Here is a 26,251-nt window from a genome sequence, read left to right as displayed (position 1 = left end):
GTTTATTTCTATTCTGATTTGTGATAGACTATCCACACAAAAAAAACCAGCAACACTTAAAGAAATGTGTAATCAGAAAAAATGTATGGATAGGGAACTGTAGTTTCTCTGCTAGTTCGTGACTCTTGCTGTTGTTTGTTTCTAGTGTTGTTGTAAACAACATCTTGGGTTCGTTATGTTTCCTTTTGTAGATATCTGATCCATGCATAAGCCGTGAACAGCACTCATGAATTTATTAGAATAGAACAAGCTGAAAAGCTCTTCTGGCTAAGAAACTGTTAGAGCTATGTTTATTGGCTTTCCTATAGTTTCCTAATAAGCTATCTGAAGGATAGTGTATTTATAGTTAGAGCTGAGCAGGCAATTAAAAATGTAAGTCATAGAATGCAGTCACAAGTGTGGCAGTGAATAGCACAGGACATCATTCAATTAAACCGTTCACTAGGAGATGTAGAGCAGTCTAGTAGCATAGTCAGCTAGAGAGAGAGAGGCTCAGGGGTGACCTCATTGCTGTCTACAACTACCTGAAGGGAGGTTGTAGCCAGGTGTGGGTTGGTCTCTTCTCCCAGACAACCAGCAACAGAACAAGGGGACAAAGTGTTAAGTTGTGCCGGGGGAAGTATAGGCTGGATGTTAGGAGGAAGTTGTTGCCAGAGAGAGTGATTGGCATTGGAATGGGCTGCCCAGGGAGGTGGTGGAGGCACCGTCCCTGGAGGTGCTCAAGAAAAGCCTGGATGAGGCACTTAGCGGCGTAGTCTAGATGACTGGATAGGGCTGGGTGCTAGGTTGGACTGGATGATCTTGGAGGTCTCTTCCAACCTGGTTGATTCTATTCTAATATCTTAAAAAGGAAGAATAACACCTGAAAGACAGAGAAATTGAAGTGTGCAAGAGGTATTAATTTAATCAGCCAAAAGACAGATGCATGTTCAACATCTTACCTCTTTAACAGTGCCTGGATGCAAAAAGAGGGGTTAAGTGTAGAATTTGTGCAGAACAGTTCCTTCACTGACAAATTTTTCTTGTGTTGGTAATGTGCAAATTTAGCACTGTACTACTTCCATTACTGTACTATGGCACCATATGTAAATACTATTTAATGTCAAACTGACTTTAAATATTTTTTTGGTTGGTTTAGAGGACCAGAATAGATTCACTATAGTTACAGATTTTGACAAGCTCTGTCCTATTGAAGAAAATGGAAACATTGTTGTTTTAACAGTCACATCTTGAAAGGTTTTCAATGCATGAAAGCTGATTTTTCTAAATTACAGTACAGGTTGAAATACAAAAAATTTCTTTTTGAGGAACAAAAAATCCAAATTTTTCTTAAATGCATGCATTCTACAAGGTTAATGCATAGCAGACTGTAATATGCATCAAAGTAAAATGGGGATGCATCCTTTTCTAAAGTAAACAAGGCCATTTTTATGATGATTAATGATGTTTTCATATAGTACTGTAGGAAAAAGTAGTTTATTTTTAAACTACTTCTGGCATTTTCTTACAGCATGGAGTACATTTGCTCAACATATGAAGAGGTTCACATAACATCTTAAATGAGGAGTTTTTTTATTTTGGAATATTTTGAGGCCACTTGCCTTTTTTTGTTTTTGAACTGCAGTTTCTTCAAGTACTGTTTCTCTGATCTTTCATGTGAAATTGATAGCATATTCGCAGTGCTGTAAATCAGAGAGGCATGTCTGAGACATTGGTTTGACATGCTAAGTTTTCAGTATGGAAGAATTTTGAGTTGAGTCACAAAAGAAAAGCTAGTGGTCTCAGCTGAATAATTTGTGACCATCTGCCTTCACTGGAATCTCATTTAATCAGAACTCTAATGTAAAGAATGCAGGAAATGGTGTGTTCTCCTTGAATCACACACTATTTGCTATATGAAGTGTGAGAGTGCAGATTCTGGCCTTTAAAGAAGGTGTGTAGCAGAACAGCATTAAAAGCATATCCATAGTGCCTGTTAATGTGTGCCTTTTTCTTTTATGAGTAAGATCCAGTAGAACTGATGCTCTACCAAGAGAAAAGTGCCTACAATCTATGTGCCAAAAAAGTCAGCTATACCAAAGTGCAGTGAGGTGTGCATGGGATTCACTGTGCACAATACAATGCAGGCTGTTGGCAAAAATGTTCTAGTCCACTCCCCTTTCTTGTAGTTAAGTCAGTGTAAGATCTCAGAAACAGAAGAACCCACCAGATGATACAGAGCAGACTGCCATGGCATTGTACAGAGATTGTGGGCTAATAACAAGAATAATGGAGAAAAGGTAAAAATTACATTGAAACCTCTCATATTTGAGGAGGGGAATAATGTAAGATTTGTACAGTGAGGTTCAGACAGCCAGCACTTTTCATTAAGAGAAGCTGTATGGATTTCAAGAACAGGTGCATACTTTGTGTTCTCAGGTAACCTAAAGAAAAGAATAAAGTGGCAGGTCACACCGAAAGCAGATAGCCTTGGCAAGACGCCTTTGTGCTGTCAGACTGTTAAAGTAAACATCCTAGGGGAGTCTATGCAGTAGAAAATCAGTCTGTGAAGATTAAGGCGATCATTTGGAACATTTCTTAATTCCTTCAATATAAGAACAGCAAATTGTATCTCACTGTGCTCGTATCAGGCTTCATTCTGTACCTGTGCTGGAAATGTGCAGCTTTCAGTGCCTTTGAAGAAATGTCATCTCTCTTTACCACAGCAGTCGAATTTTATTACCAGGTGGTGCATTGTGTTTTCTTTGGCTCTGCAGGCTGACAGCTTCATTCAAAAGGTCTTTAATTAAGAAGATGGTTTGGGGAAACTTCAATAAGATAAGGAAGCAAGGCTGACCTGGTGGGATGATACATCAGTGCTTGACCTGTGTAGGTTGTGTAGGAAAGGCTCTGCCTTTGTCTTTGAAGATACCTTTCACCAGGCCAGAGTCCTGCTGACTTACTAGTGTATACTTTGATTTTTGGTGCTTTATCATTTTTTGGGTTTTTTAGTTGGTTTGTTTCTCTTCTTAATTTATGCTTTATGTAGAAATGTTCCTTTTGCATGCAGTAGGACAGCAAAGGTACTCAGAGTAATATTACATCTTTTTAAAGGAAAGAAAACAAGGCAGGAATAGAGGAAGTGGCTCTGTAACATCAAATTATGTCTTTTCTTATATGCTGTTACTGGCAAATTTTGTTTTTTTTCATTAGGGAAGAATTATTTGAGTGTAGTAATCCGGTATAGAGAAAGCTGCATTGAAATATGTGTGTGTGTCCCCCATTTAGTTTTGTTGTCCTAAGGTGAGACATAAAGTGTTTGTTGTACTAACTCAGCATTGTACTAAGCAAAAATCCCAAACCATAGTCCTGTCCTGTGAGGGTCAAATAGTGAGATGGCAATGGATTAACATGACAGTTGGTTCAGTATCCCCAGGTTTATTTTAATGTGTACTGTGGAAAATGAGAGGTTTTGGAGAGCTGAAATGTTAGATTTGATAGTATCCTGAAGAATGTGTAGCAAACAGATTTGTTGACAATTTGAAATTTTAATTTGGAGGGGAAAATTGAGCAAAGTATTCCTTTATTTTTATATGGTTGAGTCAAATCAGTCAATACATTCACAAAGTAAGCAAGGAACTGAAAACCCTAACAGTTTAGGAACTGCTGTTCTCCCCACAAAGACCCAATTGGGTTCTTCCTTTGTTCTGATCAATACTTAATCTATTTGCTTTCTGGTGGATGTTGTGACTACTTGATTGAAGTTGGAGTCATTGCATGTTTCTTCACCCTATTAATATTTCATCAATCATTTTGGACAAAGTGGAGCACCTTCCCTGCTCAGGATAGCTGCGTGTACTAGGGACTATAAAGCACTGCCATTTCTTGATAAGTGGGGAATGAGGGCCACTCTCTGGCCAGCAGCTTGTTCACTGCCTGGATTTTAGCTGGAGGGAACACATTCAGGTTGTTTTATTTGTCTTTTCTTGACTGCTTGTTCAGTTAAATACTCATTTTTTGAACCAATATAGGGCTTTGGAAAGCTCTGACTAGAACTGATCCAGCTCCATGTGAGACTTTTGGGCTTTTACTGCTGCATACTTTTTCCTTAGGAGTTCATTCTTGGTGAAATCAGTAGGCTATCAAACTTTTTAGATACAACAGTATTACTGCTGTTGCTCTAAAAAACTTCCTTTCTTTAAACTCTCTTTCTCAAAATCAATGGAAAAAAAATCATTACAAATTCTGTTTTATCTGTCCTTTCCCTTGACAGTTGTTAAATCAGCTCTTCAAACAGTGCATTTTGCAGAGGGTTGTTGTGTTTACCATCAGAGATGCAGCTTCACTTAAAAGGTGCATTTTAAACACAGGTGAACTGCTAAAACTGGGGACTGTTACGCTCAGGTTAGAGAATGGACAACAAGTCAGATAAAATTATATAGCAATATCAAGCAGAAATATCATTCTTCCCTAGAACAATGCTGGGGTTAGCGCTAGTCTACACCTCTGAACTGCATTCATCTCTCAGAGCATCACCCTGACTGTGCTCATCTTGAACGTTTTCCTGGCACATGCACCACAAGCAGTGTGGTACATGTCTTGGCACTGAGAAGCTGGTGTGCCAGGCTGGGTGAGCCATGCTCTGAGCAAGTCAGTGGGCCAGCACTGACCTCTGCAGTATTAAACAGCAGCTTCAATGGCCAGCTTGGAAGGTAGATTGGGGTGATGACCTATACATAGCCTTTTGCCATCTGCTTGGTGTCTGAGCCATAATTTAAAGATATTAGGGTGTTCGCATTTGTGGTCTTAGAAAGCACTGTGGGTAGTTGTTAATTTTATTCCTCTTGCCATGTTTTAAAATTGCTTTTATATTTCATCAGCAGTGAGAACTTATTGGAGGCTATTTAAATGAGTACAGATTTCAAAGCAATCCAGAGTCTGCTGTAGAAGTTAGTACTTCCTGATTTGTATCTTTGCCTCTGCAGTGGGAAGGGTGGAAGATGTTTTGTTTACCTATTAATGACTTAATGTTTTGCTTTCATAAGGACCCTGTGTCAAAGCAGGTATCCTTTCAAAGTGGTCAGCTTAGAGTAATGTGTGGAAAACCTGTAGGGATGGTCAGCCAGACAAAATGTGCTTTTGATGAGTGAACCTAATTTGGTGATCTGTGCCATTGTGATGTTAGAGCTGAATACAGGATCATGGAGAAGTAATGTGTTTTAAAAGAACTGCCTTTTTTGGGTTTAAATTTAAATAAATTTAAGAACAGCAAGGTCAAGTCCATGAGGAATTATGCTATTGCTAGAGAATGGCAGGTGCCATTTCACTTTCACTAGTGTGTTTGCATATTCTGTGTGACCATCAGCATCACTGGGAGCAAAGTGGAGAACGAGAACTTCCAAAGTTAGTACCATCACACATTGAGTGAGGGAGAAAGAATGGAGCAGCTCAGTCACAATTTCACCTGTCATTAATGCTAGCTCTTACTATATATTGGGTCTTCAGAGCAGTTGTATGTGCAGTAGCCAGTAAGCACAGATAGTTCTGCAGCAGAATATCTCTAACACCCACTGTGGCTGTGCTGAATTAACCTGCGCTAGTGCAGAACCGTTCCCAAGGTCAAGCTGTCATGCAACCAGCATTGCAGATTCTGTGTAAAATGTGCAGGCAAATCATGATAGGCAGTCTGAGTCATGGTTTTGATTTATAAAGGTTGGAATATGTAGTCATGACAGCCATGGTGCTCTTGTCAAGAAAATGAGATTGCCAAGATGTTAATGAGGCTGGATATTAATGCTTTTTCTGCTGTGTATGTGACTGTTCACCTATGAAGCAAAATTGATTTCAGCTCACTGTTCTGCACAGTAGAGAATAACCAGAGGTAAAATCTTCAATGCATTGCAGTAATAAAAACAATAAATCATTAATAATGGGAATTAAATGCTATTAAAGGCATCAGGAAAGATTGTTCATATATATGAAGAGCCAAGCTGCAAGAAAGAAGATGATGTTTTTCATACAGTGACTTCTTAAAGTAGAACCACTGTCTGTGTGGTCCTCTGCTGGGAGCTTTGTTCTCAGTTCCTCACAAAGGAGCAATCTCACTATTCCTTTCCCATTGGAAAGTGTTTCTAGAAATTGCTTTTTATAATAGGAGCATATATTCTCTAGAACAGCAACCTAATGGTCTTTTAAGTTCTCTGAAGCCACAAACCTGCAGGCTGCAGATGACCATGGTAGTAAAGCTATTAACAAGAGAACAAGGAGGAAAGAAAAACTGTGACTGGTCTTCAGTGTGCTATTTAGCACAGCATACCTCTGCTGAGATTGTTTCACCCAATGTGTCACCTCTTCCCAGCCAGGTACTTCCTACACCTAGCTCTTCACTGAAAGAGTTATCGGACACTGGTGGTTGAATCACTGTCCCTGGAGGTGTTTAAAAGATGCGTAGATGTCATGCTGAGGGGCATGGATAAGCACCAGACTTGGTAGGGTTAGATAATGGTTGGACTCAATGACCTTTAAAGTCTTTTCCAAGCAAAATGATTCTGTGATTCTGTGGCTCTTTATTCCATTTTTTACCTGGCTGAAAGCACCTGATCTTAGTGTGCCCTCAGGCTATAATGTTATATACAACTTGTGAAGTAACAAACACACTGTAATCAGCTGTATTGCTTTACAGTTTAGTGTGCTTCCCTAAAATTTTGAGTATTAGTGTTCACTTAATCTAGAAAAAAACATTCCAGAGTGCTCTAAAGACTATAGAATTATTTGTGGGTTTATATCTTAATTTGTAAGTCCCCAGTATGCTTACAAAGGACACTGAAATGCCTGTCTCATGAAACAGTTAGCAAGTACCAATTTGGGATAATGGTTGTGAACCTTTATGAATGTCATGTAGGGTGCTATGGTTTGAATGTAATTCTAATCACTGAGGCCAAAGACCACTAAAAGCTTTCTTTGGTGTTCATAAAATCCTTTTCTGGAGGAGAACATGGGACAGTTTCTTGTCATGTTCGTTCATTCCATCCTTACTACCATCTTAGGTAATAGTTGTTAAATATGGGTTTCTGTAGTAATATATAGAGTGTTCTAAAATCTGTCATAATTATGTGGTATTATCAAAGACTTATTTCAGCAGTCAGAAGAGAATGTATTTGGAGACATCTAATCTTATTTAAAGTGATGAAACTGTATTTGCCTTGAGGAAGGCACGTGCAAAAAGTTGTATTTGTGGTTGGATTGTTGCCTTTTTTTTCCCCAAATAATTATTTATGTTGTACAATTATATAATACATAATTGATAGTGTCTTGCAAACTCAGCAGACCTTAGAATTTGCTCTTAGTGGGTATTCTACCAGGAACTTGTGATCATGCAGCAGATGCTTGCTTCCCAGAAACTTTTCACAAAGCCCATTATTCTTAAGGTTTGTACTTTGGGGGTTCAACTGTGTTTATGTGGCTTTCTTACTTGGAGACTTCTCTGTATTCTGACAGGAATTATTTACCTGATCTCAGCTCTTGGACACCTGGTTCATTCTGTGCTCTTCCTGACTGTTTCTGCTCGGGATGGGGGTGGCCTTCCCTCTGCCACCAATGCAGCCATCACGGTAAACATCCTTCAGACTGCTTCAGCCCCTGCCATATTTGAGAGATCCCGGTATGCTTTTTCTGTTCCTGAAGATGCACCTAAAGACAGCCCAGTTGGCACTGTCAAGGCCAGAGAGCCACCAAGTAAGTTGCACTGTCAGATGTTACCTTGTGGTTTTGTTGTGACCATTAATTGGAACTATTTGCAGATAACTGTTGTAGTTTTCTAATACTTTCATGTTAGTTATTCAGTCTGTCAAGCATTAAAGTGTATTTACTATGATGTTTACAGCAGTTGCTCTAGTCATTGCTGTATTGGCATGCTCTTTAAAGTAGATGGACATTTGTTGTACTCTCCTTGGTGGTCTGTGAGAGTTCAGAACTGCCTTTCTTTTATTCCAGATGGATTGCTGGGAAGCATATTGTGAAAGTGTAAGAGTATACGGTGGTGTGGCTTATGTTAAAGCATTAGTGATGAAAGACAAATCTCAGAGCAATACTTAAAAGCAGACAATATTGAGAAGTTTCAGAGAATTCAGAGAAGGGTCACTGCAAAAAAAAAACCAGAGAAACACCACCCCACTCCCTGAACCTCAAACAAACAAAATCAAACCCCCATGTTTTTCCCAAATTAACTTTTGAAGTCCATTCATTTGTTGGTTTGGCTTTTATAAAATTATTTTTAGAGGAACATGAAATAGCTTCTGTGAGACCTTAATCATAAAAGATCCTTTTTGTGAAAGTCATATGTCATATAATCAGAATGGTTTGGGTTGGAAGTGACCTTAATGATCATCTAATTCCAGCCCCACTGCTGTGATCAGGAACACCTACCACAAGACCAGGTTGTTCAAAGCCCCATCCAATCTAGCCTTGAATACTTCCAAAGAAGAGGCATCCACAACATCTCTGGACATGTAGATAGACAGACAAGCAGTGGGAGCCATGAGTCCATGTGAACAGCTTCATGATGGATCTGTATGTGTAAGGTGGTAAAGGCAAAGGATTTATCTAAGTTTAATTAGTCTGGTCCTCCCATTTTCTTCTTGGAAGAGCAGTGCACTGACAGCTGTGCACTCCACCTGTGGAGTGGCCTTGGTAGTAAGTCTGAACTTTAGGATAGCTTTTGCTTTTGGTAATGTCGGATGTATAAGGGCTATAGCAATGGTCATCCATGAATGGTAAATTCAATTCAGTAAAACCTAGTTCTTTCAGAGAACTGCCATCTGCATTGTTCCTTCCTATAGAGAATGCCTGCACCCAGTGAAATTACTTCTATAAGACTAATGTGTGGGAGTGTTCTTTCTATATTTTAGATCAGGGAAATCCAAATGGTCTCATGCTATTTTCTGTATAGAGTTTTAGCATGCCAGGGAGATGAAAGTCAAACAGTACACAAATGGACAAACTGTGTACAGTCAGCCTGCCTGGTGTTGTTTTTTTTTTCCACTGAAAGGCTCCATGGACAGGAAGAAGCAAGCATAAAAAGCCCAAGAAAGCAAAATGTCTGTGTAGTTTACATTTTATTCTGATGAATTTAACAATATTCATTCTTCACAGATGTTCTTACCAGCTTTCATGTTACCATGTTTGTTTTTGTTCTGTTTGGGTTTTTTTTTAACTTTTTTTTTTGTTCTCCATTTCTAGATTGTTTAGAAGTGGTTTCTTACAGAATTGCCTCCGGTGATCCACATGGAAGGTTCTCTATTGACTCCCGGTTTGGCATCATCCGCACCAAAACTGAGCTTGACCATGAAACTCAGTCTGTTGTGGTGCTCACCATTCAGTCACAGCTGGGTAACTTGCCTGTCTACAGTAGCACCCAGGTCAACATATCTGTGATAGATGTTAATGACAATCCTCCCATGTTTCTTATCAAATCTGATAAGGTAACCATTTCACATACTCAGCCTCCTGGCACTGCTGTCTACATTGCTCATGCAGAGGACAAAGACAGTGGCCTAAACGGGGCAATCAAATACAGTATTGCAAGCACTCAGTCAAATGCATTTAGCATTGATCCAAGCCTTGGAGTGGTAAACCTCACCCGAACAGTGTTTACAGATAAGCAGCAGGAATATACTCTACACTTAGCAGCTGAAGACTGTGGAAGTCCTCCTCTGACTTCTTTGCTGATGTTGACAGTGATTATTGAAGAGCAGAAGACTGCCCCTACTTTGGTTTTTCAGAACTTGATGTATCAAATAGAAATCAGTGAAGCTACCCCTCCAGGTGCCCGAATCCTTCAGGTTCAAGCCCATTCACTTAAACCACACAGTGTTACCTCCAAGCTGACATATTCCTTGGAACCTAGCACAGATTCTGTTGCATTCGGAATCAGCTCTGATACTGGCTGGATTTATCTTCGGAAACCTTTGAACTATGAATGTGCACAGATACTAAGTTTTAGAGCCCTGGTCACCACCTCCAAGGATGAAAACCTCAGGCAAAATGCAAGTACAGCAGTAGTAGTTAATGTCTTGGATGAAAATGATAATTCTCCCGTGTTTATGCATGAGAGCTACTTCTTTGAAGTGGAGGAAAATCCACTCCCCAGGGGTGTGGTTGGCACCATTACAGCAGTTGACAAAGACTCAGGAAGAAATGGGCAACTTTCCTATTTCCTCTTATCTGATGGGAAGTATTTCAAGATGAATTCCAACACAGGTAGTATTTTTTAATTTGTAACATGCTTAATACTGCTTTGGGGAAGCATCCCTCCCTAAGAGAATGGAACTAAAATGTAAAGCTTTCAAGAACATCTGTCACTCTCATGGGTTAAGATGTAAACATTCCAATCATATTGACTGAAAATCTTCACAGCACGGTGCACTCTGCAGTAGGTTGCGAACGCCTTGAGTAGTAGATACCATGTCCACATAGTACAGCACCATAGAATACATCATGGAGAGACCAGAGAAATGGAATCCTGTAAGGAACACAGGTGCTGTAAATAATCTGGTTTAGCAAAATGATCATAGAATCAACCAGGTTAGAAGAGACCTCCAAGATCATCCAGTCCAACCTAGCACCCAGCCCTAGCCAGTCAACTAGACCATGGCACTAAGTGCCTCAGCCAGGCTTTTCTTGAGCACCTCCAGGGACAGGGACTCCACCACCTCCCTGGGCAGCCCATTGCAATGGCAAATCACTCTCTCTGTAATGAGCAGAAATCTGCAGTTTAAAATTCCTATTCTTAGGTTTCCTGCCTTCATGGGAAGTGAATAGGCTCTTTGAGAACTCCTCTGTATCAATCTCAAAGTAAGACTCTCATTTCAAAGCAGGTTCCTGTTGAGTACATTTAGGAAAGAAATGGAATACTAGGAGTTAACTAAGAAGGACTTTGGTCAGCCACTAGTCTAAGTGTGTTTGAGCTGATGGAAAGAGGACTGGGTCACATTTATTCACTAGCATTACCAGAATGTATAGGAGCCGTAAGGCTTCCTGAGTAATGTACAGATGTTAAGAATTTCCTGGGGCAGAGAAACAACAAAGCCTGCTAACGAGCAGTAAAAATGCCGTGTTGGTGTATCATCTCCCCTAAAGTGTGCTAGAGAAGAGGACAGTTTGATACTTTTGACAGGACAGAATGTTGAATCATACTGTTTCAGTCCTTTGCTCTGGGGCATCCATTGTGCAGTAAAGGGTGCAATAAGGTGCTTAACTATAAATGCAGACCGTGATTGACAATGTTTCTATGGAACAGAGCTTGGGCTATAGGGATTTTAATGCCAGTAGTAAGGTGTATCAGAAAACAGGTGTCATTATTTCAAGTCAAATTAAGTGTAGGATTACGTGTAGTAAAACGAGCGCTGGCACAGTAAATATCTAACTCCCCTTTCTCCTTCATCGTCATTGTCCATCAGGTGAAATCATAAACTGGGTTGCACTAGACCGTGAAAAACAAGCGCACCATCAGCTGACCGTGCTAGTGACCGACCATGGCTCACCGCGGCTTAACGCCACGGCAGCAGTGTACATCGCGGTGAGGGACCTCAACGACAACCAGCCGCTGTTCCCGCAGGCGGGGCCCGAGCAGCGCCTGCACCTGGGGGTGAGTGCGGCTGGCTGCGCGGTGCGTGCGCCGAGCACCACCCTGTGGCGGAGCCAAAGCCCTGTCCTGCGGAACGCCGCCTGCGGAACGCCGCCTGCGCAGCGCCCGGACGCGAGAGTCACCTCTCGGTAACCGAGGCTCGGCTCTGCTGGGCAGCGTCAGCGTTTGTTAGCTGGTTACGCTTCGCCCCCGAGTGCGCGGTTAGGTGTAAGGGATGTGCGCACAGGTACAGTGTTACTGATGCATGCTGTAGAGTCTTAACTTCTGACCTGCGAGTCTGCTGAACTAAAGATGTCCGAATTAGCAGTTTGTACAGACCATAGCTGGGGACTGCTAGAACGGTATTGTTCAGCCATTTCCTGAAACGCATTTTGCACTGGCTTCAAATATTAGTAAAATGGAAAATGGAGCAGCAGCTAAACTCTTGTGTTAGGGCAAGGAATTTGTTGTAAGACTGGCTGTTATCCCTGTGTACTTGCAAATGATTTCTAAATTTCTTGATGGCAGGTTTTGGAAGGGCAGCCATCAGGGACACTTGTTACCACTGTCTTTGCAAAAGACTTGGATTCTGGAAACAATGGTCTTGTGTTATATTCAATAGAATCAGGTAAGAATTTCAAGTGCTATTCATAAGAAAAAATACATTGAAATAGCTGTAATTCTAGAGCTACAGAGTGCTGTGTCTGATTTGTGTCTGTTAGAATAAAGATGCTTGTGCAAATAGGAATCCAGACCATCATGTTTTATGAAGTATCAAGGGAATGCAAGCAGTTACCTTTCCTCTCTTTTCCTCTACTGCATCTTCTCAAGGGTTTAGTTGCTTGTGTGGCTTGACAGTATTCAAACAGTACTCAGAAAAGATCAGGACCATGATCTTGTGTTGTACAGTTTAGTTTCAATCAGTCGTTTAACATCAGCAGAGGGCTATGAGGATGATTGGGGGACTGGAGGGCATGGCTTATGGGGAGGGGCTGAGGGACCTGGGGCTTTTTAGTCTGGAGGAAAGAAGACTTAGAGGAGATTTGATAAATGTTTATAAGTATCTGAAGGCTGGCCAGGAGAGGGGGGGGGACAGGCTCTTCTCACTTGCTCCCTGTGATAGGACAAGGAGCAACGGCTGTAAGTTGCAGCAAAAGAGGTTCTGCCTCAAAACAAGGGGGAACTTCTTTACTGTAAGGGTCACAGAGCATCGGAATGAGCTTCCCAGAGAGGTCGTGGAGTCTCCTTCTCTGGAAACTTTCAAGGCCTGTCTGAATGTGTTCCTCTGTGATAGATAGTGTTGGCCTGCTCTGGCAGGGGGGTTGGACTCGATGGTCTCCTTGGGTCCCTTCCAACCCCTGATGTCCTGTGATCTTAAGGGAAAGACAGTCTCCCATTTGTTACGACCACTTGAAATTTTTCTTGCTAAAGGAATGGTTTGTGACAGTCTGAGACGGTGATCAGAAGGATCAGCAGATAATCTGGGCCAACAATGAGGCTTGTAGGTTTAGTTCTTGTTTCACCCTTTGTTTAGCACTATGTTAGCCTGGTACAGTGTGGGCGCTTGAAAGAGCTTCTCTCTTGCTACGTATAGTAGTTAATTTCTGGGATGAGCTGTAGAATCCAGATTTGTTTGCTGTGAAACCAGGAACAGTGCAGTCATAAATTACATCATAAGTGGAATTGCGGCACTACTACTGGTAAGAAACATAGATGCCATCTCTGGGTTTGGCACATACCACTTGCTACACTTTTATGCAGAGCAACTTTATTTGTAACCAGTGAGAAAACATCTGGTACCCCTTCTTTGCCTCACTATTAACTTGAAACAGCAAGAGGTGCCAAGAATAGAACTGTTTGTTCTAATACTTACTGTATTCTACCAACAAAGCAATATCTTTTAAGCTTAGTGTTTGTAGTCTATGGTAATATGCACACAGAGCCTACAGTTTTATCAGAGCAGGAAAACATTATCAGTGTTTCCATCCACGTGGTGCATTTCCTCGGGTGTTCTTTTCTATAAAGGCAGACCTCAAATGTGGCCTTGGTTACTTTAAACTTGATACAGTTATTTGTCAGTGATGAGTAATGAATGAAATACTGCGAAGCTACATTACTCCTCACTCTTTAAAAGCGAGGGAACCTCTCTTGCTGAGGCTGAAATTACCAAAATATTTCCATGAGGTATGCTATACTGTGTCTTTACCCTTCTGACTTCTAAGGAGGCAAGGACCTTAAGATCCAAATTCACAAGGGCCAGACAAACTAACACTGCTCTCTTCCACCGAGGAATGCTTTTAAAATGAGAAGTATAAAAACTCTGTTGGAAATGTTGCAGTCGAAGTATCTGTAGGCTCAGTCACACCTACTATTATCTTAATTTTGATAAAAAGTGTTTACTTCTTCCAAAATGAGATGGATAGAATTGTAGAGTTCTGCATTGTGCATAATGGTATTTTTCATGGAATGACTCCCCCTTAAGAATAGGAGTGAATATATATGAGTATACAACCAAGGAATGAGTACACAGCCGTTATTTTGAAGGGTGATGGCCAGGCAATAAGGAATGTGTTCTTCAGGAGTCTCTGCCTATTTACCTAACTCTCTTCTCTTTCAAACAGCACACTGAGTTGTCTTACTGACTTCCCTGTAGAGCCTCAGAGGGGAGTAATTAAGAACTCAAATTGTAGAAGTGACTAACAACAGAAAAGACAACTGATCTTGTAAGTGCTGTCTCTAGAACGAACAAAAGGCTAAAAACAGCTGTTAAAAGGGAAAAAAACCTAACCCTCCCAGCCTTGGAACTAGATATTTTTGCCGATAAACAAATCCAGAAACGGCTGAGCTTCTCTGATACTAATTTTTGTTGTTGTTGTTAGTTGGCTCATAGTCCTTAACATCTGGTCTTCTGTTTCATGGTGAAGTTCTTGCCTGATTTATATTTAACATAGTATTTTCTAGCTCTGGAACACTCCTCAGGACTAAAATATGAAGAAGCAATATGATCTGATTTACAGCTGTATTTGTTAAACACAGAGACATCAGGTTAATTGGAGGACTGCATGCAGACCAGTGCTCTTCTCAACAGCCGAGGCACTGCCACAAGATTAAGAGCTACTAGCCTCGGTGTCAGCTGTTAAGAGTTACTGAGTAATTTTTAATATTCTTGAGACCTTAAACAAATGCCAAGGTAGCAGCAATAGATTATGCAGGAAGAGTAACAGCAAATGCCAATAAATTACATAAGTAAGAATCTTAAGAAGAACTATGAGATTTATACAGCAGCTGATTTTTAACCTTCAGAGAATTGTTTTTATTCAAAATGCCCCTCCCTCTTCCCAGAAAATTCAAAAATGCCATCCTTAAACGTCGATGTGTATGGAAACCCATGGTCATACATCCATACCTCTACTTCTGTGTTGTCAGTCGAACAGTAACCTCATTCAGAGGGAGGTAAATCCCAGCTGTGTGATCCACTCCTCAGTCGTGCTGGCAATTGCAGAGTGAGTTGTCTGGCCTTCTTTGTAGCTGTCAGGAGGTTATAGAATAGCATTTATAACTAGCAATACTCTGTATTTGTAATGCATCATATGCTGTTGCTTTGCATGTTAAGACTAGCACTCGCGAATTAGAGGCTTTTACAGTTATTTTTTGACCAATTCTGCAGATACATTAGCAACTGGCTGCAGAAATGCAAGGATAAGCCTCATTTACTAACGTATGAATTGGTAAGTGTTGTACACACCTGTGGACAAGTGCTTGTTTTCCAAGGTGATTTTCAGGCAGTGTGTTGGAAGTGTTCCTAGACTTGCTGTGGTGTTCAATCTCTTTGGGAGCCACGGCGTTGCTTTCCTCTGTTAGAACAAACAACTTTTCTTTCATCTCAAAGGAGAATGAGATGACCAAAACACTAAGTATTTTTAAACCTAGGAAATATGCAGTTCTTTGGAAATTAGGTAAAAATACATGGCTAAACAGCACGGCGTGCTGAAGTCATGAATATCCAAGAGAACTCTGTTATAACTTCTCATTTGCTTTCTGGGCCATTTTGCCTGAATGCCAGTTGATGGAAGGCTTGAATGTTCTGCCTAATTCAGGTGACTTGGAGAGATGAGAGATGAGCAGATGTTTCTGGAAGTGCCAGGGCCATGAGCTTTTAGAGCAGCGAGACTGACATGGTCTTTGAGTGTGAAACTTAAAATTGCCTTTTTGTTTATTCCTTTGAATTTCCCAAAGAATGAGGAGAAGGATTTGGAGTGTCATTCAGAAAGTTAGCAAGCCACCAACCACACATGCACTTGGTCTTGGCAATCTCGGGCTAAAATGTTTAAAATGTTCTCTCTTCACTTAGTGTATGTCATTTATTAAACCAGTTGAAAAAGCAAGATCTGTCTTTAGGTGGGTTTCATAGAATATCTTGTTCCAACATTGTCAGACTTTTCTGTTACTTGTTTCTGTTTTCCATCACTACAAAAGCATGCACAAAACAGACTGTTTCTTGCAATGTTTCAATTTTAGTGGAATTAGAGTCTTTAGGAATGACATTGATAAGTTCTTTTCTGACCAGTTCTCTTTTAATTTATTAAAAAATGTAGATTATGACCATTTTTTTTTCTCCTATCAAATAAACTTCAATCCTTCAGAACCTGTGTGGACTGACACGTTTGAGTTGAGCATAGCTATCTGTTCTGCTGCTTGAAATGGAAAATAAGTGTTGGTCTTTATGATAAGAAGTACTGACTGCCCTCATTGCTGCCAAAATAAGAGCAGATTGTTACAGTCTCATGCTCAGATTGCAGTTATGTACTCGCAATGATTTTGTTCTCTGGTTATTTAACAGTATTTTACTCTTTATTCACTTTGGTAGAAAAATGAAGGGAATAATTTTTGTGCATTTCTGTTTACAGAGTGTATGTTTGTTTTGTTGGTGTTTTTTTGTTAGCTTTCCCTGTCAGTCATTTTAAATGTCGGTTTTAGTGAAGTGCTGTAAAGGTATGCATGCAATTCCCATTGTGTTCTGTTTGTCATACCTCCTCTGCCTTTTCTTAGCTGGGATTTTGTGTTATGAAACTTTAGATGGAACAAATTGGTGTATCTGTGGATATAGACATACTGTTGGGACATAAGCCAGGAGAGCAACCAAAAGCAATTTATGAAAACTGCATAAACACAGCAGCATCAGTATTTTGAAACTATCATGAACAATGCAGAATGTAGGACTGTGTTGTTCAATACAATTCTCTACATATTGTATCATTGCCAATTTCCTTATTTCGTTCCAGGCTCATTGCAAGAGTCAACCCAGAAGGGACTCACGGAGCACTGGAAACCTATAGTCAAAAATATAAGAACAATATTGAAAGAAACTCTTACTTGTTTTATTTGTTAGTCATGGAAACCCTGTTTTCTAACTAGCCTACTCAGTGTTTTGGTTTTTTTTTTCCAAAGTCTACAGGTGCAAATATTTCACATTGCCAGTGAGGTGATTTGAAACAAAACTGAACATCTATGTGTGCAGCTGACTAATTTGCATGGGCTGATTTGGAGAACATAAACAGCTTCATGCTCACTTAGGTGCCTATAGAAATGTAGTTCTTTATGGGTGATCCATGTACTACATCTGCACTGAATTTATTTTTACCATGGTTGGTTATTAGAATGGCAGCTGTTATGCTGCATGACTTCGTTTAGCCCACTAGCACACCTTATTAAAAACTCACATAGCAAAAACTTGCTTGTGTAGTGTTTTAAGAGAGAAGTAGTTAAGACAAATTTGCTTTTTCTCACTTTTTGATAAGGTGTACCAAGTAATGCATACTTTCCTAATATTATTTAAAAATTGAGAGTAATTTGTATTGCATTGCTTGAAAATGGGGAAGTGAGAGGTCATTCTGTTTTCCCAGAAAAAGAGGAAGCAGCCTCAAGTCATGCAGGGGAAGTTTAGATGGGAAAAAATTACTTCAATAAAAGGGTTGTCAACCACTGGAACAGGTTACCCACAGAACTGGTTGAGTTACCATCCCTGGAGGTATTTAAAACATATGTAGGCTTGGCATTTAGGGACAGGGTTTTAGTGGTGAGACCTCATAGTGTGAGGTCTGCAGTTGAACTCTGTAATTTTGAGGGCTTCTAGCAACCTAATTGATTCTATGATTGTAAGTCACAAAGAGCTGTTTACTGCCTGGTGTGAATGAAGCAGTTGCTTTAGTACTCTGTAGAACTTCTCTCTGCATCTTTCATAATTCAGAGTAAGTGGTTTAGGTACTCTATGAAGGAAGAAGTGCACCAGAAGAGCCAGAAATATAAGTGAATGCAGCAGGTTCCCTTTTCTTTGGGTCCTGCTCTTTCTTACTGTTAATTACAACGTTCAGTACTACGGAGGCAAGCTGGAGAGACCTGCAGTAACTCGTATCCATTTTTTCCCCATAGAAGAGGATGTAAAATACTTCCAGATTGATGCTGTCAGTGGCGAGTTGAGAACAACCCAATCTCTGTCACATACTGAGAGATCAGACTACAGAGTGATGGTCACAGCCAGGGACCAGGGGATGCCTTCACTTCAAGGACATGCAGCTGTTTACATTGAGGTACTTGTTTACGTTGAATGTGCTCAACAGTTATGTGACAATTTATTTGAAAAAACAGTTTTGGGAGAAGCTAGGAAAATGAACAAAGAAATGAAGAAGTTAAGTAAGGTGTTTATAAATTTTATCTGACAATAATTTACTTTATCCATTATTCTATTGAGAGAAGAAAAGAGAAGGAAGAGTCATTTTGATTTGTTAAGAATACACAACAATGTTCTGGGCTGTCTTACAAATAGGTGATGTTTGTGCTTTAGTAGGAGGTTATTGTGAACACTGGAAAAGGGAAGGGAAATATCCAGGCAGACAGGATGAAAAGCAAATAGCAGGAGGCACTGAAAGTGGGGGAGTATTTTTTTTCTCCCCTCTTACTTTCTTTTCAAAATTCTCTGTGTAACCTAGTATAAGGATACCTTGATGTTTGCTAGTTTATACAGGTCTGCTGTGCATGGGAATGTGCAATCCAGTGTGTGCTCTTTCTACAACCATCCACCTGCTATTTATTGAGCTGTGGTGAGGCTGCTTTGTCCAGCCCGCCCGTGTGCTCCTTTATCAGAGGTTGAACATGGCTGTGGCTGCTATTTTCACGTCACCCAAAAGAATAGCTTAGCAGAAAACACTTCCGTCAAAACAAGGCAAATGCAAATCTCATAGTTAAAGAGATTCTTTCATTTTAAAGCATTAACTTGGAATGCTGCAGCAATCTATAACGAATGAAACCATGTAATGACATAAGTCTCACAACAAACTCCAGCTATCTCTTATGTTTGGCAAACTGCATAATGTACAGATTCTTTGTTGCATCTGTCCGTGTCATGATGCCCTATGTATAAAGACATAGCTGAAGTGCTTCAGAGTAGAGGCAGAGTTAGCAGTGTTCAAATTGCTCTTTGGATCCCTGTGATTCAGAAAGTGAGAGACTGTCTTGTCCCTTTGTATAAGATGGGAACGGAAGACAGGGTTTATGGAATGACTGGACAATGACTGTTGGAGCTCTTAGGAGGATGTTGAGTTTTTCTAGCTTTGAGACATACTTTGAATAAATATAATTGCCAGTATAATAAATTATTAAACTTTAAATCAAGAAAGACAGTTTTCATTACACGATTCATAATAACAGTAAGAAAATATTGCAGTCTTTGTGCTTTTGTTGCAGATAATCCCACTACCCAACGTGACATCTGTCTTCTCTCAAGCTGTCAAGCACTTTGCTGTACCTGAAAATTTTAAACCTGCACAAATGTTGAATTCTCTGAAGGAGCCTGATAATCATCCAACAACTAACAGGAAACTGCATTTCAGTATCACTAAAGATGATGATGTTCGTTTTGAAATAGACAGCTTGACAGGAAACCTTTTTCTTTCCAAGGAACTTGACTATGAAACAGCTTCACACTTTCTTTTGCAAGTTACTGTAAAGGATTATAGTGATACTCCTCCACAGAATAACACTGTCTTCCTAAGTATTGATGTAGAAGATGAGAATGATCATTCTCCATATTTTCAAGATGACTTTGTAGTGATTGGCATAGAGGAAAATGTACCTGTCGGCACTCTGGTGTACACATTCAATGCAAAAGATGGAGATGGCAGTTTTCTGAACAGCAAAATACAGTATTCCCTAGAAAAGGGTGACATGAGTGAAAATCCATTTCTTATTCACCCTTCTTATGGCACCTTGACCACAGCTTTTCCACTAGACAGGGAGACTACCGCCTCTGTGGTCCTTACAGTGTCTGCAACAGACCAGGCAATAAACGAGACTAATCGCAGGCTTGATTCCCTGGCTGTGAAAATTGTTATTTTAGATATCAACGACAACAGTCCCACTTTTACATCTTTGCCTCTTTCCTATGTGATGGAGGATGTGGAGGTGGGCTTCCTCGTGCACCACATACTTGCAAAGGATCCTGATGAGGGAAGAAATGGACAAGTCACATATGGCATTCTTTCCGGCAATGAAAACGAAGTATTTGTGTTGGATAAAATCACAGGTACTGGTTCTTTGTAATTTCTTCAGCCCTCTGAAATTCTCTGCCTCTTGAATGAATTTTGCAGCTGTTACACCATCTGCACACAAATGCAAATCTCATCCTAGGAGTTGCGATATTTTCTAGTTCTTATTCTGATTTAGAATCCATTATGTGATACAACTGACACAGATTTGTAGAGTATCTTCCAACCAGAGTTTTCTATTCTATTCATACAACTCACATATGAAAGAAAACTAAAATTAAAAAAAAAGAAACAAACCCACAAAAATAAAGCCCAAAGTTGAATAAAAATGAGTATTTGAGCTTCCTGTGAATGTTTAATGAATATAAATTTCCTTTGATTTTAAAGTGTGTATTTCTGGGCCAGGTAGGGCTCTAAAGACAATCACAGGTAATGGCTGACTCCAGATGATTGAAGCCTTGCATCAGTGGCACAGCATACACAGAGATACTACATTAAAGCTGTGAGTGCTGGAACAACTGAGTTCCTAACCTGGACCAGAATACTTTTTTTTAGAATACCAGTGCCAGAGTTTGAACAGGATTGAGCAGAATTGAATAGTCTGAGGAAAATAAGGAGAGTAGACTGAGTCACTGAACAGACTTAGGCCATTCTGATAAGGAGGCACAGCTGCAGAAAAGTGGCCTTGGGAGGCTAGCAGAAGCTGCTATCTGTAGCTGAGCTGTACAAAGAGGGCAGGCTGGTCAGCCCTGGGAACAAGCAATGTTGTGCCTAAGCTGCTGCAAAGGGGGATTAAGGGGGTAGTTGGTCAGGTCTGCCTCTGTGTGTGTGGACAGCCCCTTTCTGTCTATGTAAGCCTATCGAGTGTACATGACTCTCTACTGAACTCCACTGTGTAGGTATCACACTTAGCTTCAATAAATGGATTGACCTTTATGCATCACATTGGTGTAGGCCTGGTGCCTCTCTTGCTCCTGTGCAGCCTAAAAGAGAGGCCAACTCAACATACCTCTTTGTTTTTTCTTCCTTTCCTTTTTTAATAATAGGACTCTTAACTACAGCCCAGCTTCTGGACCGTGAGATTCAAGAGTGCTACACTTTGACCGTTGCGGCTCTTGATGATGGCAGCCCAGCTCTCTCTGCCACACAGGTTCTAACCATCATTGTTGTTGATGCTAATGATGAGGCCCCCATGTTTCTGAAAAAACTTTATGAGACTGCAGTTCATGAAAACCAAGATCCAGGAGAGTTTGTCATAAAGGTGGAGGCTATGGACAGAGATGAAGGTATTTTCAGTCTTGTTCAATTAATTTCATTGTACACCATAGTAGATTCAATAGAATTGTTTAGGCTAGAGGAGACCTTTAAGACCATCAAGTCTGACCATTAACTACCAAGTCCACTGCTAAACCATGTCCCTAAGCATTGCGTCTACCTGTCTCTGTCACCTCTCTATTCCTGATGACCATGTTATTTGTATTTCTGATAAGCCCAAGGTGCTGTTGTCCCTCTTAGCCACCTCGGCACACTGTTGGCTCATTTTCAGCCAGCTTTTGCCCAACACCCCTAGGTCCTTCTGTGCAGGCAGCTTTCCAGCTGTTTTCCCCCAAGCCTGTAGCAGATCAACACTCCTGCCCAACTAGGTGTTGTCTGCTAACTTACTGACAGTACCCTTGATTTCCTTGTCTAGATGATCGATAAAGACATTAAAAATAACTTGCCTCAGTGCTGAGCCTTGGGGAACCTCACTTGTGACCAGTCACCAACTGAATGTAACTCCATTCCTGCTGCCAGCTCTGCCAGAACCCTTAGTTGAATTCCAATCAGCCCCATATATTTGTGTGGATACCATTGATGTAGCATTTCCATTTGCATTCTGTTCCACATCTTCTAGGTCAGGGAACTTATTACCCAGAAAACAACTAGTTCTACTACTAAAGAGTGAGGCTCAGCTTTCCTGGACTCCCCTGCCTCTCAGGACCACCAGTCCCTCACAAGGGACTCTCTCAATCAGGTTCTTAAAAAAGCCCAAGTCTGCCTTCCTCAAGCCCACTTCTCCAAGAATTGTACTCCATTATTTTGTGATTGGTGTTCACAGACAGCAGGTCCCTGGTTGTCTTTCTCATGGTCTGTGTCAGGAAGTTCTCTTCCTCACACTCCAGACACATCCTGGGCTACATCGTCTTTGCCGTGTTATTTCCTACAGGCATCTGGTAAACTGAAGTTCCCCATGAGAACAAGAGGAAGTGATGGTGATGCTTCTAACAGCTGCTATAGAATATTTTGTCTGCCTTTCTATCCTGGTGGGGGTTCTATAACACCTGCAACCATACACAGTGTCTGTCTTGCTGGCCTTCCCTGTGGTTCTTACCCATAAACAGTTAACCCTGTTGTCACTGTCGTTAAATTCTAGATGTTTGTAACACTCCCTAGCATATAGGGTCACACCTCCACCTCTCTTTCCTTGCCTGTCCCTTCTGTAGAGTTCTTAGCCTTGTATTGCAGCACTCCAGTTGTATGTTATGCCACCATGGGATCGAATCTTGCTGCTTGCTGTGCTGGTGTGTACAGTTGTTGTCCTTTTCCCAATTTAATGCCTGCATTTTGAGTTTTAAAGCATATATACTATTATTCAGGGCTTGGGGGTGTTCTGGCCTGCACACTGGAGTAGCTTCAGCTGTGACTGGTATATTAAGTTTAAAACATGTGCTTACATGATACCAAGTTGCTCAGTGTACTGTGGCTTCCACGTGGAGATAGCGTGCTCTGATCCAACTCAGTTAAAGTTAGGTGTTTGAACATCATCTTCCTCTCTCAGTCAGAGCATCTTCAATCAGTTCAGTGCAGCAGAAGCGAGCACATATGCACTGCTCTCTTCTGACCAGAGAGGGGCACTGTCAACCAAGGTTTTCCAGCTAGTTTATCCCTGGATGTCAAAGAGAATTTTGCATACTTAAGAATGTTAACGCATTGCTGTTCCAACATAGGCAGAGTGGATGAATAAGAAGGGGCGGTTCATATGCTCTTTGAATCGCAGGTAAGGACTAAACGTGAGAGAATCTTTGCTAAGCAACAAAAACTTCCCTCCAGTTCTTCATCTGCCTGCTCTTCTGAAATGCATAATATGTTACAGGTAGCCTGTGTACTGGAGAGGCTCTTCTCTTAAGTAATACTGCACGCACAGTGCATACATTTGGTGTAACATGAAACAATTACACAGAGCTTGTGGTCTGCAGTAAAGATAAAGTCTGGAAAGAGAATTAAATACTACAGTACTGTTACAACTGGCCCAAAGGTTTCAACTCTGAAGGATTTTCATTTTACTGTGGATTCACTTTCTGTACATCTTGAGAATTATTTAAGGTTGTGCTAGTCAAAAATTAGATAAAGCATAGGTGTTGCTAGCCAAATAATGTTCTGCCTTCAGTAAAATTTGTCATTTCATTGTGTTGGTTACAGAAGGCTGCTGTGAACTCAGAGATGCTATATGGAAGAAACAATTCCCCATAAGTATGTAAAGTATTTAGAAAGTAGGGAAAAGGTGGATAGCCCTGCCTATAAAAATCTTCATGACAGCCGAGTGGTGTTAGTCTACCTCTGTACGTAGCTCTTCCAAGTATTTTCTTTCTTTTATGGATCACACTATTAAAAAAAACAAAGGCAGTATTTAAAGTTAAAGTTTTGCAATAGAAACACAGAATGGAAATTTGCTTGAATTCCTCTCCCTCCTTTTGCCATCTGTTATTTATTTATGATGGGTACATCTTGTGGGAAATACAGCAGAAAGGAAATTTTGGGAGCTGTTAGGAGGAGGGAGCAGGATTGGCTTGGCAGAACGATGAGGAAAGGGCATTCCAAGTGTACTGGGTGGTATGGTGTGTGCCTGCCTGTGCAGACACTTTGGGCTGGAGCACTGTTGTGGCTGATAGTTCTTTCCTGCTTTGCTATGAAGTACATTTTCCTTTGACCACCATCCTTCTATTGTTTTTTCTTTTTCTCATGGTTTCTTGATTTAGCCCTATGTCACGTGAGTGTAACAGTATTGCTCCAAACAAATACTGAGGTGATGCTCATCATTTAAGACAATGGGCTGTATCTAGGAGTTATTTAAATATAATCCTTCTTTTATTCTGCTTTGGGGACAATGTTTTTGAATTAGATTACTTTTCTCATGGTGTTCTTTATTTATGACATAATTTTATTTCTTCTTTTTTATACACTATTTAAGTTGCAGTTCACATTCCAGTAATAATTGCATAGTCTCAGTGCAAGACTTTTCCTCCCATCACAGATATTGTTTTATTTTAGGCTTTTTTTTGGTCACTTCTTATGTCCTATGACTGACCACAGGGAGGAATAATTTTTGCTGACAATATCAGATGTCATCAATCCTTCCTATTGTCTTCCTATTGTCTTCCTATTGTCTTCCTATTGTCTTCCTATTGTCTTCCTATTGTCTTCCTATTGTCTTCCTATTGTCTTCCTATTGTCTTCCTATTGTCTTCCTATTGTCTTCCTATTGTCTTCCTATTGTCTTCCTAGTGTCTTCCTATTGTCTTCCTATTGTCTTCCTATTGTCTTCCTATTGTCTTCCTATTGTCTTCCTATTGTCTTCCTATTGTCTTCCTATTGTCTTCCTATTGTCTTCCTATTGTCTTCCTATTGTCTTCCTATTGTCTTCCTATTGTCTTCCTATTGTCTTCCTATTGTCTTCCTATTGTCTTCCTATTGTCTTCCTATTGTCTTCCTATTGTCTTCCTATTGTCTTCCTATTGTCTTCCTATTGTCTTCCTATTGTCTTCCTATTGTCTTCCTATTGTCTTCCTATTGTCTTCCTATTGTCTTCCTATTGTCTTCCTATTGTCTTCCTATTGTCTTCCTATTGTCTTCCTATTGTCTTCCTATTGTCTTCCTATTGTCTTCCTATTGTCTTCCTATTGTCTTCCTATTGTCTTCCTATTGTCTTCCTATTGTCTTCCTATTGTCTTCCTATTGTCGGGAAGAGGAAAGAAAGCAGCTATCACCCATTTGTGTTTCAGCCAAGCTTTAAGGTTTCTTCTAATTCAAAAGGTCTTCTCTTTTTGGAAATCACTACTAAAATTTTTGCTTGTAATGTGGTTATCCATGAAACACTTTATTGGGCCAGCTCCCTCCTGCTCATTATAAGATGCTGCTTCTGAGAAGCTGTGGGAGCACAGAGGCTACCTGTGCATGGCTGAGGAGTGGGAAAAGGGGTTGAAATTTTTCCTTGGCTGCAGCTCAGGCAGCATGCATCCACCCTGCCATTTGGCCTGAAGAGAAAGGAATCCTTGCCAAGGGGCTTAGCTCCTCTTCCAGCTCATAGTGCACAGGAAGAGTAGTTCATTTCTCATTTCAGTTTGTAATTTCAGCCCCCGAAGTGTGACTAGCAGTACTGAAATTAACTAACAGTGCAAACATGTCAACTGTTGTGAAGTATTACCTGAATAGAGTCATCACATTTCTCTCTTAGGCAGGATGTGCAGATTTCTCTTACTGCTAGGTATATGCTCCTAGCAAATGAAGTAAGTACTTGGTAAATAAATGTAATTCAGGTGTCAAATACCTCTGCCCTTTAAGAGTAAAAAGTTTTATTCTCAGCAGTGTGTGAATAGTCAGGTAGGTTGGCTGTTGCATTTTTTGACACTGTAAATAATGTCTGTTGTGAAATCTGCCAGGCACTGGGTTGCAGCAGTTCAGTTGCAAGAGAACCAGCATCTAATAGTTGGTATCAGCCCTGCAGCGTTATGTGTCTGTTTTTCCTTCTATAGCATATTGGTGATTAAGGGTAAACAAATGCAGGCAGAGCTATGAGTATTGTTTTTTAATGTAGTTGCAGGTCATCTGATGTGGGCAGATCAGACAGTGCATCAACTTTCAACTCATTCTCTTTGATTGTCCTTCCTGCTCTGATTTATTTTTTTTTCTTTTCCTTTCTTCTGGAAAGCTAGAGGGATTTCTGCAATTATTTATTTTTCCTGCTGTATTTATTATGAATGGGTTCCTTCTTTGATGTAGCTTAGGTGCACATGCAGTTGCAGTAATAGTTCTCTTAAATTTCAGTGGCATTATCAACTATATAGCAAAGCTA

The 26,251-nt window shown here is 40.4% G+C and overlaps 1 protein-coding gene across 1 annotated transcript in view; it reads left to right on the top strand.

Annotated features, from left to right (window-relative positions):
• The window catches only part of DCHS2 (dachsous cadherin-related 2), a 96,751-nt gene that overhangs the window by 44,497 nt on the left and 26,003 nt on the right, over positions 1 to 26,251 (top strand). Inside the window, exons 4-10 of the mRNA XM_064149424.1 lie at positions 7,477 to 7,713; positions 9,217 to 10,236; positions 11,436 to 11,623; positions 12,131 to 12,230; positions 18,032 to 18,189; positions 19,343 to 20,180; positions 21,189 to 21,428. Coding sequence (XP_064005494.1) covers positions 7,477 to 7,713; positions 9,217 to 10,236; positions 11,436 to 11,623; positions 12,131 to 12,230; positions 18,032 to 18,189; positions 19,343 to 20,180; positions 21,189 to 21,428 — 2,781 coding nt within the window. The remainder of the gene's footprint in view (positions 1 to 7,476; positions 7,714 to 9,216; positions 10,237 to 11,435; positions 11,624 to 12,130; positions 12,231 to 18,031; positions 18,190 to 19,342; positions 20,181 to 21,188; positions 21,429 to 26,251) is intronic.

Source organism: Pogoniulus pusillus, chromosome 9 (assembly GCF_015220805.1).
Source record: "Pogoniulus pusillus isolate bPogPus1 chromosome 9, bPogPus1.pri, whole genome shotgun sequence".
Lineage (NCBI taxonomy): Eukaryota > Metazoa > Chordata > Aves > Piciformes > Lybiidae > Pogoniulus > Pogoniulus pusillus.
Note: the sequence above shows the minus strand (reverse complement) of the source record. Positions and strands in the feature narration are given on the sequence as shown.